The following is a 17679-nucleotide window of genomic DNA, read 5'->3' as shown; positions in this document are numbered from 1 at the left end:
ATTTGAACAATTCGGACATTTTTTTAACCCATATCCATTAATATACTAATTTCCCTCCAATATGTTATTATTTATTGCTTCCACACACACATTAAGGTAAAGTGATTCTTATCCACTTACTGTCCTGTACCGAATAAATATTCTTAATCCTGATTTTTATTACCTCTATATAATCGAACTCTTTAATAATAATATAATTAACAATAATGTCCTAATTCTCAATTCATCTCTCCGTGACTCACTCAGCTTCTGTATTATCTATATTTGAGCCATCTCGGAGAAATTTTTCTTTGCATGCAACAAAGTGAAAAAATTATATAGCCAAAGGAAAATAAAAAAAAGTGACACCAAAAAATGTTCTTGCCACATCGGAGTAGAGGAACCATCAATAAACCATTGCAAAGCGACATGTCTTGCATACCTTGGGTTTATGATGACATTACAACATGTGCCAGAGAGAGAATTAACTACGTGGTACCATTAATACTAATAATTTCTACGACATTATTCATTATTTACACCGTAACTTTCAGCTATCTCAATGGCAATATCTCACCTTACCATGACGGTACGACTGTGGAATATCTAGAACAGGAACCGTCGTTGGTTGATGAAGTTACACCTTTACTACAAGAAGCAGCTCCTACGAATTACCGAAGTAGTACTGTGGATATTACTACAAAGACAATGACTTCCCTTAAGGACAGACATTTCTCAATAGAACGATTGCAAGTGCAAAAGCTCAATGGTGATCCACATGGGAAAGCTATCCTTATTAGAAGAAATTTTGCTGAAAAATCAAGAGTAATTGCAGAATTGATGCTAGTCCTGTGCCAACTGGTAATCCACTTCTTCATCTTTAAAAATTATAGAAATAAGATAGAAGATTTCCAAGGTAATAAGATTTTAGTTCTTCTATCAGAGTGGCTAGTTATAAGTATAATTGTTGGTGCTCGTCTTATCAATATAAACCAGTCATTCAAATGGATCAATAATCATATGGGTAACTTGTGGGTGATCTCCTTCTCTTCATACACAGTGCTATTTTTGTCGTGTTTATTGCCATTTCGTTCGTCACTAATAGGACATATACTTGATCCTACCCTTAGAAAGTACTATGCCTGTCAATTTGTTCTCAATGGTTTATTATTCACTCTATTATTCTTTGCACCTGTCGGTAACAGTTTCCCCATTCTCTATAAGACAGATGACCATATAACAGCATCACCTGAACCAATTGCATCTATTGCAAGTTTTGTCTCATGGGCATGGATAGATAAATTGATATGGAAAGCACACAATTCATCCATCACAATGCAAGACGTTTGGGGATTAAGATTGGAAGATTATTCAATATTTGTTGCTAAAAGTTTCAGACACTATACGAACAATCTTTCAAAAAATCGTGATTTTACAGTCAATTTAATTCTTTTCTTTACCAAATATTTGAGTATACAAGCTATTTGGGCAACTATTGCCGCTTTTGCCACATTATTCCCAACATTACTTTTACGAAGAATTTTAGAGTATGTCGAGGATCAAAGCTCAGCACCAAGAAGTTTGGCTTGGTTTTATGTCACATGTATGTTTCTTTCGAGAATTCTGGTGTCCATTTGCGAAGGTCAAGCGTTATTCCTTGGGAGAAGAGTTTGTATTAGAATAAAGAGCATCGTCATTTCTGAGATTTATAATAAAGCCCTAAGAAGGAAGGTTTCTGTAAAATCCAACAAGGTCTCCGCTGAGGATCTTGATCCTCAAGATGTAAACGAACAGAAGCATATTGATGGGGATGAAGAATCATCAGATCCTTCCTCTGCAAATTTAGGTGGAATTATCAATTTAATGGCCGTTGATGCATTTAAAGTTTCTGAAGTTTGTGCATACCTTTTTGCATTTGTTGAAGCAACTGTCATGGCCATCATTTCATTGACTCTTCTCTATAGGCTTATAGGTTCTTCCGCCATTATTGGCACAATCGTTATCTTAATTGCCGCACCAGCCAATTATTACTTCGCTACTTTGTTAGGGAAGATTCAAAAAGCCACTTTACTAGTTACAGACAAACGTATTCAAAAGCTTAACGAATCTCTTCAAGCTATTCGTATTATTAAATTTTTCTCATGGGAGGATAATTTCGAGAAAAGCATTAATGATGTAAGAGAACAAGAATTACAATTATTGCTAAAGAGATCTATGGCTTGGGTGTGCAGCTCCTTTGTCTGGTTTGTTACGCCCTCCCTTGTCACTGCAGCAGCATTTGCATTTTACATATATGTTCAAAAGGAAGTGCTGACAACTCCAATTGCCTTCACAGCTCTTTCATTGTTTACTTTATTGAGGAACCCATTGGATCAATTGTCAGATATGTTAAGTTTTGTAATTCAATCAAAAGTTTCGTTGGATAGAATCAGGGATTTCCTGTTGGAAACTGATACTGCAAAATATGATCAACTTACAGTTGCTCCACAAGGCGATCAATTAGAATTCAAAAATACTACCGTTTCTTGGGATTCTAGCGCACAAGATTTTAAGTTAAAGGATTTAAATATTGATTTTAAGATTGGAAAATTAAACGTTGTCATAGGCCCAACAGGTTCGGGTAAAACGTCGTTGTTAATGGCATTATTAGGTGAAATGAAAATCATGGAAGGTGAAATTATTGTTCCATCATTAGACCCTAGAGAAGACCTCGTTGTTGATGAAAATGGGACTACCAATTCGATTGCCTATTGTTCTCAAGCTGCGTGGTTATTAAATGATACTGTAAGAAATAACATTTTGTTTAATAGTCCTTATAATGAGGCAAGATATACTTCTGTGATAGAAGCATGTGGCCTAAAACGTGATTTTGAGATTCTTAAAGCTGGAGATATGACTGAGATTGGGGAAAAAGGTATTACTTTATCTGGTGGTCAAAAACAAAGAGTCTCTTTAGCAAGAGCCATGTACTCTAACTCTCGTCATATCCTATTAGATGATTGCCTTAGTGCTGTTGATTCTCACACTGCTTTGTGGATTTATGATAATTGTATTACAGGTCCATTAATGGATGGAAGAACTTGCATTTTGGTGTCTCATAACATAGCTCTGACATTAAAAAACGCTGATTTAGTTGTTATTCTCGAGGACGGGAAAGTGAAAGATCAAGGTGACCCAATGGAACTTCTACAAAAAGGATTACTAGGTGAAGACGAATTAGTTAAGAGCAGCATCTTATCTAGACATGCTTCCTCTGTCAATTTAAACAGCCAAAAGAGTACTACAACTTTGCAGGCTTCAAAGCACCCAAAACCTGAAACGTCTAAACCTCAACAAACAGATGCTGAACGTACAGAATCAGGGAAGCTTATAGCCGAGGAAACTAAATCTGAAGGTCAAGTTGATCCAGAGGTCTATACATGGTATATTAATATTTTTGGTGGGTGGAAAACGCTATCTATGGTAGCGTGTATATTTGTTCTGGCTGAATTACTTTATGTTAGTCAATCGTGGTGGGTTAGGTCGTGGGCATCGAATAATTTGGCTGAAGGTGCCATGGTGACAATTAGCTCGACAATAGATTATTGTGTTTTAAACAGTAAACGTCTAGCTGATATTTTAACTCTATCCGTTCCACCTACTGAAATATCTTCTTCTCCAGCTTCAACATCTAGCCAAAAACATTCCACTATGTATTATCTTTCAATATATTTTTTGATTGGTATAGCACAAGCATTACTCGGATCCCTTAAAGTATTAATCAACTTCTTTTTAGGTGTTAAGGCATCTAGGAAAATTTTTATCGACCTACTGAAAAAAGTAATGCATTCCAAACTGAGATTCTTTGATTCTACTCCTATTGGGAGGATCATGAATCGTTTTTCTAAGGATATTGAGGCTATCGATCAAGAATTGGCTCCAGTCGTTCAAGGTGCCTTTTATTCTCTTGTAAGTTGTGTGACCACTATCCTATTGATTACCTTTATTACTCCTCAGTTTTTGTCTGTGGCCATTCTTGTCACTGGTTTATATTACCTCATTGGTTATTTTTACTTGGCGGCCTCCAGAGAATTCAAACGTTTTGATTCAATCACCAAGTCCCCTATTTATCAACATTTCTCAGAAACCTTGGTTGGTGTCACCACCATCCGTGCCTTCGGTGATGAAGGTAGATTTATGCAAGAAAACTTGTCTAAGATCGATGAGAACAATAGACCATTTTTCTATTTATGGGTGGCAAATCGTTGGTTATCGTTTAGAATCGATATGGTGGGTGCATTGGTTGTTTTTGGATCGGGTTCATTTATTATCTGGAATATTAAGAATATTGATGCTGGTATGGCAGGTATTTCTTTAACGTATGCTATTTCTTTCACAGAAGGAGCCTTATGGTTGGTTAGATTATATTCTAATGTTGAAATGAATATGAATTCTGTGGAAAGATTAAAGGAATACATGAAAATAGAACAAGAGCCATATGAAGACGCTACTTGTACTCCACCACCTGAGTGGCCCCAGGAAGGTAAAATCGAGGTTTGTGATTTGTCATTACGTTATGCCGAAGGGTTGCCAAGAGTAATTAAAAATGTCACGTTTACAGTTGCACCCAAAGCTAAAATTGGTATTGTTGGTAGAACTGGTGCTGGGAAATCTACAATAATCACGGCTTTATTTAGATTTTTGGATCCTGAAACAGGTTACATTAAGATTGATAATATTGACATCACATCGATAAATTTGAATAAACTCCGTCGTTCAATTAACATTATTCCTCAAGATCCAACATTGTTTACGGGGACAATTAAATCCAATTTAGATCCGTATGGAGAATATTCTGATGAAGATATGTTTACAGCATTGAGACGTGTTAATCTGGTTCCTGAGGATGTGTCATCGAATATTGAAACAGAATCAATTTCATCGCAAAATGTAAACAAATTCTTAAATTTAAACAATGAGATCAGTGAAGGTGGCTCTAATTTATCACAGGGACAAAGACAATTGGTTTGCTTAGCACGTTCGTTATTAAGAAGTCCTAAGATTATGCTTCTAGATGAAGCGACTGCATCAATTGATTACAACTCTGATGCCAAAATTCAAGAAACGATTAGAAAGGAGTTTAATAGTAGCACTATTTTGACAATTGCACATCGTTTGAGATCGGTTATCGATTATGACAAGATTTTGGTAATGGATGCAGGGGAGGTGAAAGAGTATGATCATCCTTATTCTCTATTGCTAAATAAGAAGAGTATTTTCTACAACATGTGTGAGAATAGTGGTGAACTGGACCTTCTGATAGATATGGCCAAAGAAGCATTTGTAGAAAAGTTAAACTGAAAGTTCTCATACTTACCTTAATAATACGATTAGTAGTGATACATTAGTACTTACAATTCATATAATGTCATTATAAACTAAAAAATCTTGGTTGTCTTACCTCTTTCTAACCACACTACTTTCTCTAAACAACCTTCCTCTTCGAAATCTTTTTGTAAAGCTTCTCTACCTTGCTGGAAGTGTGTCCACTCTTCAAAGTGAACTGGAATAATAACATCGGCACCAATCTTCTTAGATAGATTGGCTGCATCTTTCCCAGACATGGTAATCTTATAAGGTTCCTTGTGAATTTTACCATCTGGAGGACCATAAGCAACGCCTAGGTTACAAATAAATGACTTGACATTATATTTCTCACCGATCTGTTCCAATTCCTTAATGTAGATAGTATCACCTCCAAAATAAATAACGTTAGGCAAACCATTGACACCAGTACCGAGGGAATTCGTATGTAAGAGAAAACCAATAACCTCCCCACCTAGCATATGTTCGCATGGAGTGGCTGTGATGGTGAAATTCTTACCACCAAGCTCTATTGCAATAGTCTCCCATGGTTTCAAGCCAGAAACCCCAGGATATAAAGATAAATTCTTAGCACCATCCATGGTAGTCAAAATACGGCGCCCAGGTAACAATGTTCTTCCTGTAGCATCCAAATTATCAGGATGATCCTCGTGACTTAATAAGATAGCATCGATGGGTGGTAGCTGTTCAATCTTAAGACCTGGGTCTAATGTCTTTTCAAGGACGGCAATACCCATATCATAGGTGGTAGCATTATCGAAAGCTGGATCAGTTAAAAACCGGGCTCCATCGATTTCAATGATGGTTGTGGCAGTACCAATATAGGTTATACTTAAATTGCTATCAAAAGTCATTATTGTTTTATTTTGAGTTGTTTATTTCAATATATTAGAGATATTAACAAATAATTTTTTCTAAAGTTACTTGCTATACATTTGTAGGTCTTTTATAGATCAAACTTTTAAATAAGGAGATTTCCAAAAAGTTGCTACTATCATTTTTCAGTTTGTTTTCCAATTGTCCGTTTTTTTTCAATTGTGCGTTCGAGAGAGAAATGCAACTATCAAAATTGAAATCCCAAATCCAATTTGTATGAGCTTTTTGATCCGTCGCTTAAAAGTTTTTCTTTTCTGACGTTACTCAGAAAGTAATACGGGGAAATTCCCAAAAATGCGAAGGACTGACTAAATATGATAGTTGCAAAACTCAGCCTAAACACCTTCTGAGGAGAGTCCCTCAGATTTAGTTAACCACCAACCTTTTTGAATATAGAGTTGTAGTATTTCTCATTCCGTGATTGCACTGTGCAAGACTAAGATGGTTTCTAAACAAGCCGTTCGATTTGTCGTAGAATTATTTTGCATTAAAAATGTATAGAACATATTCTTGCTCAAACCTAAAAAATAAAATTTCATTCTAAAACAAAAGGTTTTAACTTCATTTTTTGGAGGAGTAAGTGTGGTAGCCGATTCTAAATAAGGTTTGCACTTTAAACAATGTGGTGGTGACTAATTCGGATGCAACCCTGCAGTACGCACTTTTTTTCACTCGATAGTTCTTTCTCCTGGAGTCATATTGTCTGAGCTCCAATGCATGAAGAAAATGCAGGCCTTCGAAATGACTTTGGTGTGGAAGCAGTAACATGCTTGAGTGGAGAAGTAGATCAGTTACTGCAGCGCATCTGTGGAAACAGGTACAAACTCGAAGAGAATAGATGTTGCTGTTTTAGTTGTTTGTGGACTGTGGCGACACAATACGCAGCCACATTCAATATGACGTTTCCCTTGACAGACGTTTCGGAGTTGTGGACAACCCTTCCGTGTCTTTTCGGATGTGCATACTTCCTCGAGAATGACCGGATTGGTAAGCATAATGGTGCTATTATACTCAGTCAGGCTTACCTAATGGACACCGCCACAGTTTTTGACGCCACAGTTGCCGCGGGGTAGACGCCGTGTATATCACAGCTGGCACTGAAAAAGACTTTCAGGCTTCCACAACGGAGCCATCCATGACAAAGAAGCTGCTCACGGCAGGGAAGGGCAAGTTCATATATAACAGCTGTGACAAGATCCTTGGATCGTAATAATCTCTGTAATCTACTCTTGTTGCTTGTAAGAAACTCAAATAAACAAACAAATTATATTATATTCATATTCCCATACAACTTGCATCTTCCAGAATGTCAATGTCTGAGTCCAGCGCATCCGGATATATACCCGAGGAGGATTACTACAAGGGTCTCAACACGCCTCCCAAAAAGAACGAAGTCGTCGTCGAACTAGATCCATCGCTCACCACAGAGGAAGATTATGATCCTGAAGCAAATATCCGTGAGGATCTACAGAGAGCTTTGAAACCTCGTCACATCAATATGATCTCCATCGCGGGGGTTATTGGGACTGGTCTTTATCTGTCCACAGCCAAATCACTATATCAAGGTGGTCCAGCTTCTTTATTTATGAATTATACCATCATGGGTGGTGTAGTATACCTGACATTATTATGTCTAGGTGAAATGTCTACTTATATGCCAATTAGTGGGTCATTTTGTTCGTATGCTAAAAAATTCGGTTCCGAATCATTTGCATGTGCTCTAATGTGGAATTATTGGTTTAATGACGCTGTGTCAGTGGCAAGTGATATGACTGCTCTACAATTAGTCATGGACTACTGGGACACAGAAGCCTCAGGTTTCCCATATTGGGCTGCATCTTTATTATTTTGGTTCCTTGTCGTACTATTAAATGTCATACATGTTAGATTTTATGGGGAGGCAGAATATTGGCTAGCCATGTTAAAAGTCATCGCTATTATCATCTTCTTTATCCTTTCCATCGTCGTAAACGTAGGTCACAATCCACAACATGAATATATCGGTTTCAAAAATTGGAATCATGGAGAAGCTCCATTTGTGGATGGATTCAAAGGTTTCGCATCGTTGTTCGTAAGTGCAAGTTTTGCTTATGGTGGTACTGAATCAATTACTTTAACCAACGGTGAAGCTGCAAACCCATTAAGAAATACACCAAAAATCGTTAAGACCGTGTTTTGGAGAATCCTTGTGTTTTATGTCGGTTCCACTTTCTTCATCGCCATGAATATTCCATACGATTATCCAGGTTTAGATACTAAATCTGTGGTGACATCCCCCTTCACATTAGTTTTCCAAATGGCCGGTACTAAAGCTGCTGGTTCATTTATGAATGCTGTCATCATGACAAGTGTCATTAGTGCTTGTAACCATGCCTTGTTTGCAGGAAGTCGTGTCATGTACAATATGGGTCTAGAAGGTTTCCTACCAAAGAAAATTGTTTCTAGAACAAATAGATATAAGGTCCCATACGTTTCAGTATTAATAACATCATCCATTGGTCTACTATGTTTTGGTGCCTCATTTATTGGTGCAGGTACCGTCTGGACTTGGTTGCAAAACATTGTCGGTGTTTCTAATCAAATTGCTTGGTTATGTATCGGTATCACTTCAATTAGATTCAGAAAGGGATTAGAAAAACAGGGGAAGACTCATGAACTAAGGTATAAGAATTGGACTTATCCATATGGTCCTTACTTCCTTGTCATTTTTGTCACCTTCATCATTTTAGTGCAAGGTTGGTCTGCGTTTGATCCATGGGATGTTACCAATTTCTTCTCATATTATTTGGATCTATTTGTTTTCCCATTCTGTTTCATAATATGGTGGCTTTACAAGAGAGATAGATTTGTTAAATTGGAAGACATGGACTTTGTTACTGATAGATACATTCCAACAAAGGAAATAATAGAATTAAATGAAAATTTGGATCATTTGAAGGGTTGGAAACGAACAAGACAATGGCTCAATGATTATTTTGTATAATCTCATGTGTTATATAAACTATTTAATGATATTCTATTTAAGACTTTGACAGTTAAAAAAAATAAATTATTTAATGACTCATTTGGTTACATAGAGTGGGTGTTATTTCTTTCTCGCATTATTTGTTTTACATACGTAATGCAAAATTATCAATGCCCCGGGAAATTGTCCGAGAGACATCGTGAATCTTCGACAAGACTAATAGAAGTTGTCTTTTTGTCAGAGCAAGATACCAAGTGTGCATACGTGACTAGGTTGTGTACTTATTTGTTTGACAAGCTCGGAATGATTTTCGGCAGAACGCATAATCAGATAAGTGTGGTCGTCATATAACATCCGGACAATTACAAAGTATTAATATTTTGTAATTTTCCAAAACCTAACCATCCGTTCCTCTTCCTCTTAAGCAGTTGCTTAGATGAGCAGTGAATCTACTTTGCTAATCATTCCAGTTGTTGTTTTTAAAAATGTAGCTTGCTCATTTACGAGTAGTGGAACTCTACGAATACCTCATGAACTTCACGAGGTCTTTGGTAATTTATATTATATACTTTTTTTCAGAATGAGATATTTCAGTTGAAGTGTGCAATTTAGAACTAGGTAGTTGTTCCTTTTAACTAACAATTTCAAATATATTGTCCTGTGAAAAACGGAGCAAATAAGTTATTGATCTGAACATGGTTTGATGTAATAACTTATTAATAGTCATGGCAGTGTATAAACCATATTTTATTTTTCGAATATGTCCCCCCCTCATTATACAGCGTACATCAAAAACAAAAAAATATGACATGGATTATCTGGTTGTAAGTTACCACGACCACAGTGTTACTATATCACAAAGGGAGTTATTCAGTTAGAAGTGGCATAGCTTTCTCATCTTTCAATATAGAAGGAATCTACTAACAACATCGTGCTTAAAGCATATCGGAAAAATATTGTTTTACTTTGTTGCTTTTCGATTTGTAAGAAATTTACATGGTTTTGAGGAATGATTTGAATTATAAAGTGTCCTTCTTGACGTGGAAATGAATTTTCAACAGATGCAGCCTTACGTCGGGGAACCGCGATTACGTATAGCTATAAGAAATATCGTAAGATTCAATTGTAAAGGTACTAATTATAGTGCCGAGAATTATTGACATCTCTTGACATGCATATACAATGAATTTTCCAAGGATGATATTCTCCAATTATAAGGGATGATCTATGACAAAACTGTTCAAGCGATGGGCCCAGAACCCACGTTTCTACGTGCCCCATAACTTACACAGAAAGTTTGTTGCAAGAAACATCTGTAGAGTGCTCCCTGGTATTACGAATAAGAAAACAAGTTTTTAGAAACAAGCCCAAACGGGTTATTAGCCTTTAGCTTTTGTCATAGACAAAACAAACAATGTCAAGGTTCTTGAGTCCGTAACTCCATCACTTTCCCAGCTTCTAGAAACTCGAGTCCCACTAAACAGTTGAAGAGAGCTCATCCCTCGAACACGTATAGCTGCTATAGGCGACAAATCTCCTGGTTGTTTCTTTCCCAAATTAGAATGTCCGGACATTTGAGCAGAAATATAAGTCCGAACCCTGCGTGTGTCGCGACATTTGGGGCCCAAACCGAGAAAAAATGAGCTGACTTTTTTCCGTGTGCCCTTTCCACTCCAGCTTTTAGGCCAATCCCGAAAAAAATGTCTGCGCGAATGGGAAAAGCAACGACAGAGTTTTATCCGTATGTGTCACTGGCTGGGGAAGGGGTACGACGTCTTCTCAGCAACAGACAACTACGGAACATTACTCAATTAATCCAGACCCACGGTGTCTGGGGAAATACGTTTATTTTATTTCAGTTTGGCATCACCAGTTTCTCCAGCTTCCCCACACAACTACTCCCTCCCCGCGTACCCCCCCATCCTCACATTACGTCCAGGACATTCTAATATGTCCGTACGTATCCTGGCACGTCCCCTGCGTTCCTTGTTTGTGTTCAGACTTCGAGACGACAGGTGTCTTTTGAAAAATTCTTGAATCCCTACGAAAGGATAATAGCAAAATTTGCTCGAGTCTGAAAAATATATAAAATGATGCTACATTTTCATCATTCTGTCATTATATCAGTTTGTCTTCCTTTCTTATTCTTTTGTTTTCCATTTTCACTTAATTATCCAAACAGTAAATTACTGATCATCTAGAAGGGTAAATAAATTATGTCAGAAGTTGCTGAAAACCCTGCTACTACACCAGAAGTTCCTGAGAACTCTGGTTCACAATCCGTCCTATCAGATCACTCCATTAAGGATGAAAACGATAGTTTTAAAGAAAACGGTGAAAACGGTGAAGATGCCAATGAAGCCGTTGTAGAAATTCCAAAGAAGCCTGCTTCCGCTTATGCAACAATCTCCATTTTCTGTTGTATGATTGGTTTTGGTGGTTTCATTTCCGGTTGGGATACTGGTACCATTGGTGGTTTCTTAGCTCATCCAGATTATTTGAGAAGATTTGGTCAACATCATCATGATGGTACTCATTATTTCTCTAACGTCAGAACTGGTTTAGTTGTTTCTATCTTTAACATTGGTGGTTTATTCGGTTGTTTGATTCTTGGTGACTTGGCTAACAGAATTGGTCGTAAGATGGCCTTGGTTGTTGTCGTTATCATTTTCATGATTGGTATTATTATTCAAATTGCTTCCATTAACAAATGGTACCAATATTTCATTGGTAGAATTATTTCAGGTTTAGGTGTCGGTGCTATTTCCATTTTCTCCCCAATGTTGTTATCTGAAGTTTCTCCAAAACATTTAAGAGGTACTTTGGGTTCCATGTATCAATTAATGGTTACTGCTGGTATTTTCTTAGGTGATTGTACTAATTACGGTACCAAGAAGTACAGTAACTCCGTCCAATGGAGAGTTCCATTAGGTCTTTCCTTTGCTTGGTGTTTGTTTATGATCGCTGCCATGTTCTTCGTCCCAGAATCTCCACGTTATTTGGTTGAAGTTGGTAAGATGGAAGAAGCTAAGAGATCTATTGCTACATCTAACAAGGTTTCTATCGATGATCCAGCCGTTCAAGGTGAAGTTGATTTGATTCTAGCAGGTGTGGAAGCTGAAAGATTAGCTGGTAATGCCTCATGGGGTGAATTATTTTCCACCAAGGGTAAGAACATTCAAAGATTATTTATGTGTTGTATGCTACAATGTCTACAACAATTGACTGGTTGTAACTATTTCTTCTACTATGGTACTGTTATTTTCCAAGCTGTCGGTATGAAGGATTCTTACCAAACTGCTATTGTCTTTGGTGTTGTTAACTTTGCCTCCACTTTTGTCGCCTTATATGTCGTTGATCGTTTCGGTCGTCGTAAGTGTTTAATGTGGGGTGCCGCTGCCATGGTCTGTTGTTACGTTGTCTACGCCTCTGTCGGTGTTACTCGTCTATACCCAGATGGTATTAAGCATAAGGATACTAACTCCTCTAAGGGTGCTGGTAACTGTATGATTTGTTTCTCATGTTTCTTTATTTTCTGTTTTGCTTGTACCTGGGCTCCAATTTGTTGGATTGTTGTCTCTGAAGCTTTCCCATTGAGAATTAAGCCAAAGGGTATGGCTTTAGCTAATGGTTGTAACTGGTTCTGGAATTTCTTAATTTCCTTCTTCACTCCATTTATTACTGGTGCTATTAACTTCTACTATGGTTACGTCTTCATGGGCTGTATGGTCTTTGGTTACTTCTATGTCTTCTTCTTCGTTCCAGAAATGAAGGGTTTGACTTTAGAAGAAGTTAACGAATTATGGGAAGATGGTGTCTTGCCATGGAAATCACCAAATTGGGTTCCATCTTCAAGAAGAGGTGCCGATGTTAACATGGATGAATTCCAAAAGGATGACAAGCCATTGTTCAAGAAGATGTTTGGTAGAAAGTAATTTTAATTTTTAATGACCCCTCTATATTTTACTTAATACATAAATTTCAAGATTTAATGCAATAAATCTAATTTTTTATTTTAATGATAACTTTGAAATTTAAGAATATGACTGAGTATAGTATATACTTGGTAAGAGTAGGTAGTTGTTATTATTGAAATATTAAATTTTAATATGATAGATTATGGTCTTTGCAAGATATAAATCCTATGTATAAAATGTTACCGATTCCTATACATATGGTTTCCAAAACAGCCCAAACAAATCTCTTGATGGTTGTCCTTTCTTACTTGACTATAATAATCTACGAGCTTTAGGTTATTTTCGTGTCATTAACTATTCTGTTTGTCTTAATGTTCTAGCATCATTTACATTCCCTACACTATTTATTATAAGGTTAAAAATATACTCAGTTCTCTTATCTGGCATGATTGTTTTAAAATTTGTACGAAACGAATTGGTTGAATGGCATTATTGTTGAATAATCTTTTGATTTTTATGAAAAAACAAGTCTAAAGTCTTTACCTTCATCAATGGATTCTAAGAGATCTCTGCCATCAGAATGTTCTTTAACAGAATATTAGGATGTGTAAGAAGAGCCATGGAAGATATTTATCTTGGGATTTTTACTCACAACCTAATAGTGTTGTCATTCCTAGTACATAAGGGCACTTTCTTTTGAGTCAAATTTGCGATAAGTAATGTTTACTATCAGAATTCAATATTCTTTCACTAGATTTTTTTTTCATGTAAGTAAATGTTTTTTTCTTCAAAAAGTGTCTCTATGAATAAAGAAGCGATAATTATCTGGCAGCAATTATTTCATCATTCGAGTCACACTAAACTGGTGGCAACTTTATTTCAGAAAAAATCTTGAAGTTTTACCCATTTTCAGGGAAATAGAAGCAGCAAAATCATATATCTTCACTTTGTTGTCCATAAAAGTACATATTGCCAAACCATTACGAGCTTACTCGGTAATTCCTCATAAGATATTAGTCAGAAACACTTTTGTGGTAGGTTATGCTTAGGTTTTATAATATGTAACGATATGCTCGAGAAAATGTAGATATTGATTAATAATGTCAGAGATTATCTTTTGTTTGAGTCCGAAAAAGCTGAGTAATTTTCGCTTAGTCAAATCTTTTTGCTTAGGTAAGTAACACGCTTACGTATGCAAATCATTTCCCAGTATGACAGGAACTATAGTTGCCTCGAAGGCAGGTCTGTATATAATGGACACTAAATGTAAAAGTTATAGCCTCTTTTTCCCATTTACTTTCCTTATTAATATTTGAACCATGAATAACAAACATTAACAAATAACAAACTCAAAGAAAAATGTCCATTACAATGTTTCATGAAAATATTTCTAAGAACCATCCAACATATCAGCCTGAGAAGGGTAGATATTGGCTCTATTTATCTGCTGGCTGTCCTTTTGCTCAACGTATCTGGATTACTAGAGCATTGAAAAACTTAACGAACGTTATTGGTGTCAGTGTGGTCCATTGGAAATTGGATGAACAGAAAGGTTGGAAACTGTTAGATGATAGAGGTACTGATTTAGGGGACAACGCTTATACGATTGATGGTGGTATTTTGTGCTCCAAAGATGATACCTCCTCTCCTTTGGGTGATATTGATGTCTCCAGCAGTAGATTATTTAGGGATGGCACTTTTGACCCTCATTATGGTGTCACACAAATTAAAGAGCTTTATGATATGACAAACAAAGCCTACAAGGGAGAATACATGTGGCCTATTTTGTGGGATTTGAAAACCAAAACTATTGTTAACAACGATTGGGATCAAATTCCGGAAATTTTAAATACAGCATTTAATGATTTTGACGAAACGAAGGATACTATTGATATAATTCCTGACCAGCTATCATCGGAAATAAAAGATTACAACAGTTGGTTATTTACCCACATTAATGATGCCGTTTATAATGTCGGCTTAGCAGAAAAGCAAACAGTTTACGAAGGAAATTTAGTCAACTTCTTCGAAGATATGGATAAAATTGAAAGAAGGTTAAAGGGTGTTCACGACGAATTGGTAAAGGATTATGGTGCTTCAAATGAGGATAAAATTCTTAAAAAGTTTTTCTTGTTTGGTAACCAAATCACTGAAAGCGACATTAGATTATTTGTTACTATGATTCGGTTTGACTCTATCTACGCTGTTCATTTTAAACTAAACTACAGACTGGTCAGAGACGACTACTATTATATTCATTTATGGATGAGAAACTTGTACTGGAATTATCCTGCCTTCAGAAATACCACCAATTTTAATCATATTAAACTTCTCTACACTCATGCTATGAGGAACCTCAACCCTAACGGTATTGTCCCACTGGGCCCTGAATACGATATTTTGAAGTTGTAGAAAAACTTACTAAATAATTATGTACAATATATCATTTAGTCCTTAAGATAAAAAGATCCCTCTATAGTAGTAATGCAATCTTAATTTTCAAAATAACTGTGAGAAAGAAATCGTATTTTAAAAAGCTGCATACAATTCGTTTTTGATAATTGCTCTTAACAAACTCTTTTGTCTAACAAATCACCATCTTATAAAATTCCTCATCTGATTATTCATTCAATGTTCAATCCTTCTTTGGTTCTGGATGTGATTTACCATACGCCTTACAATCTTCTTTCGCTTTTTGCACGACACATTTCAATGTTCGTCCAATGATTAAATCAGATTTACTACTGACTTCAAAATCTTCCATAATGGCCTTCTTCTCATATATTTCAAGGATATAATTCAATATACCTCTTAACACAATTACTCTCGTGTTAGCATCCGCTTCACTGAAAGAAAGAGCCATATAATCCTCATATTTCTTAGAATGATGTGCTTGACTAGCCACCTCCCAATAGGAAATGGCATTGGGACTCAACACATTTAATTGACCACAATGTGTCCCCTTTTGATCCCATGATAGAACATCCATATCAAAATCAATATCCGGGACGGCCAACTCTTGATGATATGCACCATTACTTTCCACAAGTAAACTCAACATAGGTCGGTAAAATTTTAAACCACATCCACAACGATCAATATGTAATTTGGGGAACCCAACCCATATTTGTTTATTCTTCACTTGCGGTAACACTTCAGGTAACGGAATATACTGTGTACCGCCTCTCCAACCACCAAATTTATTATCCTTTGATAAATCCAAAGTCTTCGCCTCAAATACCATGGAACAAACACCATCATTCAACGAACATTTCAAAATCTCCAAGGGTGAAAATGTATAAATGAAATGAATGGAGCCTCTGGAAAACGCACTTTCGGCAAGATGTTGATGGAAAAAGGGAGTCCAATTTTTCTCCCAACTATTGAATTTACGACCAGAATCATTAATGTTAAATTTCAATAATGGTGTATTTTTCCTACTGGGCATAAATGAAAACACTCTTCTAGCTCCTTCTCCTCCGTCATACATATTAAAAATGACCACTGGCTCTTCAATATCTTTTGTCTTTCTGACAATTACATGTGGATCCTCAGGCCCTAGCCAATCACCAGCAGCTCTATACCTAATATCTAGGACTGTGGGATAAGTTAAGAAATATCTAGACATGATTTTTTCTTTCCTCTTTTCAGTAACAATCTTACTCTTTGTATGTTCCACAACACATGCGTCAAATTCCTCAGTATTATGCTTGATTGAATCACAAGGAAATAAGCCTAGTTCATGATCTAATTTTTTTAATTCTAAATCAAGATCCTTTGGGTGGGTAATATCATTATAGGGAATTCTTTTTTCCTTTATTTCATTCCAATCTCTATCAAATGCTTGAGCTCTGATCATGGAAACGTGAGGATGATCTCTTACACCCTTTCTAGCATAAAGGACTCTGGAGAAAACCAAGTGGCATTCGTATTTATCTAACCATACTGAAGACCCTCCAAACCTAAACCAATGTTTATTAATAATTTCCTCCTCAGACCAATTCTTTTCGCTAGGATCTGTAATGTCTTTTCCCAAAAAATCGTTATTTTTAAGCAAATCACGTCTTAAAGTCAATAAATCATCATCTAAAACTTTATTCCATTCAGAATGCTCCACTGTGTTAACGTATTGTAAATCTTCACATTTCACTAATGAATCGTAATCCTTATGAAATTCTGCTTCATTTTTCCCACCTAATTGACGATGACTATGCGATCCACCCGAAGCAAATTTTGAATGATGCTTCTCTAAGTTCAAATTAGATATGTATCCAGTCAATTTATCCTTGACAAATTCTTGATTTCTAATTCGATCATTCAATGGTGATTGAGACCAATTTTTAAATCTTAATTTCGTTGTTATATCGGTCTTCAATAAATCTTCCTTTCGGTTAACCACTTGGGCTCCATAATTAGAATTATAATATTGATATCCTAGCATTTGCAAGCTTTCCTTCCCGTTTGGATGCAGCAGGCATATGATTATGATAATTGGTATAACAATAATGAATAATATCCTAAATAGTGTGTTTTCTTGAAGAAACACCATTATGATAGCTCAATCAAAAAAAAGGATTG

General features: G+C 36.2%; 7 protein-coding genes across 7 annotated transcripts; 5 read left to right on the top strand and 2 right to left on the bottom strand.

Moving 5' to 3' along the window:
• Nucleotides 1-354: 354 nt before the first annotated feature.
• On the top strand, nucleotides 355-5319 carry NCAS0J00160 (uncharacterized protein; the record flags this gene model as incomplete). The annotated part of the gene is made up of 1 exon (XM_003678290.1): nucleotides 355-5319. The coding sequence occupies one exon, from the start codon at nucleotides 355-357 to the stop codon at nucleotides 5317-5319; it is 4965 nt and encodes a 1654-aa protein (XP_003678338.1).
• A 77-nt stretch (nucleotides 5320-5396) lies between these two features.
• NCAS0J00150 (MBL fold metallo-hydrolase) lies at nucleotides 5397-6197 on the bottom strand (the record flags this gene model as incomplete). Its single annotated transcript, XM_003678289.1, has 1 exon — nucleotides 5397-6197. One exon carries the CDS (start codon nucleotides 6195-6197, stop codon nucleotides 5397-5399), a length of 801 nt encoding a protein of 266 aa, XP_003678337.1.
• Nucleotides 6198-7525: 1328 nt separating this feature from the next.
• On the top strand, nucleotides 7526-9202 carry NCAS0J00140 (amino acid permease; the record flags this gene model as incomplete). The annotated part of the gene is made up of 1 exon (XM_003678288.1): nucleotides 7526-9202. The coding sequence occupies one exon, from the start codon at nucleotides 7526-7528 to the stop codon at nucleotides 9200-9202; it is 1677 nt and encodes a 558-aa protein (XP_003678336.1).
• Nucleotides 9203-9340: 138 nt separating this feature from the next.
• NCAS0J00130 (uncharacterized protein) lies at nucleotides 9341-9535 on the top strand (the record flags this gene model as incomplete). The annotated part of the gene is made up of 1 exon (XM_003678287.1): nucleotides 9341-9535. The coding sequence occupies one exon, from the start codon at nucleotides 9341-9343 to the stop codon at nucleotides 9533-9535; it is 195 nt and encodes a 64-aa protein (XP_003678335.1).
• A 1865-nt stretch (nucleotides 9536-11400) lies between these two features.
• On the top strand, nucleotides 11401-13119 carry NCAS0J00120 (sugar porter family MFS transporter; the record flags this gene model as incomplete). Its single annotated transcript, XM_003678286.1, has 1 exon — nucleotides 11401-13119. The coding sequence occupies one exon, from the start codon at nucleotides 11401-11403 to the stop codon at nucleotides 13117-13119; it is 1719 nt and encodes a 572-aa protein (XP_003678334.1).
• Nucleotides 13120-14460: 1341 nt separating this feature from the next.
• On the top strand, nucleotides 14461-15513 carry NCAS0J00110 (uncharacterized protein; the record flags this gene model as incomplete). The annotated part of the gene is made up of 1 exon (XM_003678285.1): nucleotides 14461-15513. One exon carries the CDS (start codon nucleotides 14461-14463, stop codon nucleotides 15511-15513), a length of 1053 nt encoding a protein of 350 aa, XP_003678333.1.
• A 223-nt stretch (nucleotides 15514-15736) lies between these two features.
• On the bottom strand, nucleotides 15737-17650 carry NCAS0J00100 (uncharacterized protein; the record flags this gene model as incomplete). The annotated part of the gene is made up of 1 exon (XM_003678284.1): nucleotides 15737-17650. One exon carries the CDS (start codon nucleotides 17648-17650, stop codon nucleotides 15737-15739), a length of 1914 nt encoding a protein of 637 aa, XP_003678332.1.
• Nucleotides 17651-17679: the final 29 nt, after the last annotated feature.

The sequence above is a fragment of the Naumovozyma castellii genome, chromosome 10, assembly GCF_000237345.1.
Source record: "Naumovozyma castellii chromosome 10, complete genome".
NCBI classification, from domain to species: Eukaryota; Fungi; Ascomycota; class Saccharomycetes; order Saccharomycetales; family Saccharomycetaceae; genus Naumovozyma; species Naumovozyma castellii.
Note: the sequence above shows the minus strand (reverse complement) of the source record. Positions and strands in the feature narration are given on the sequence as shown.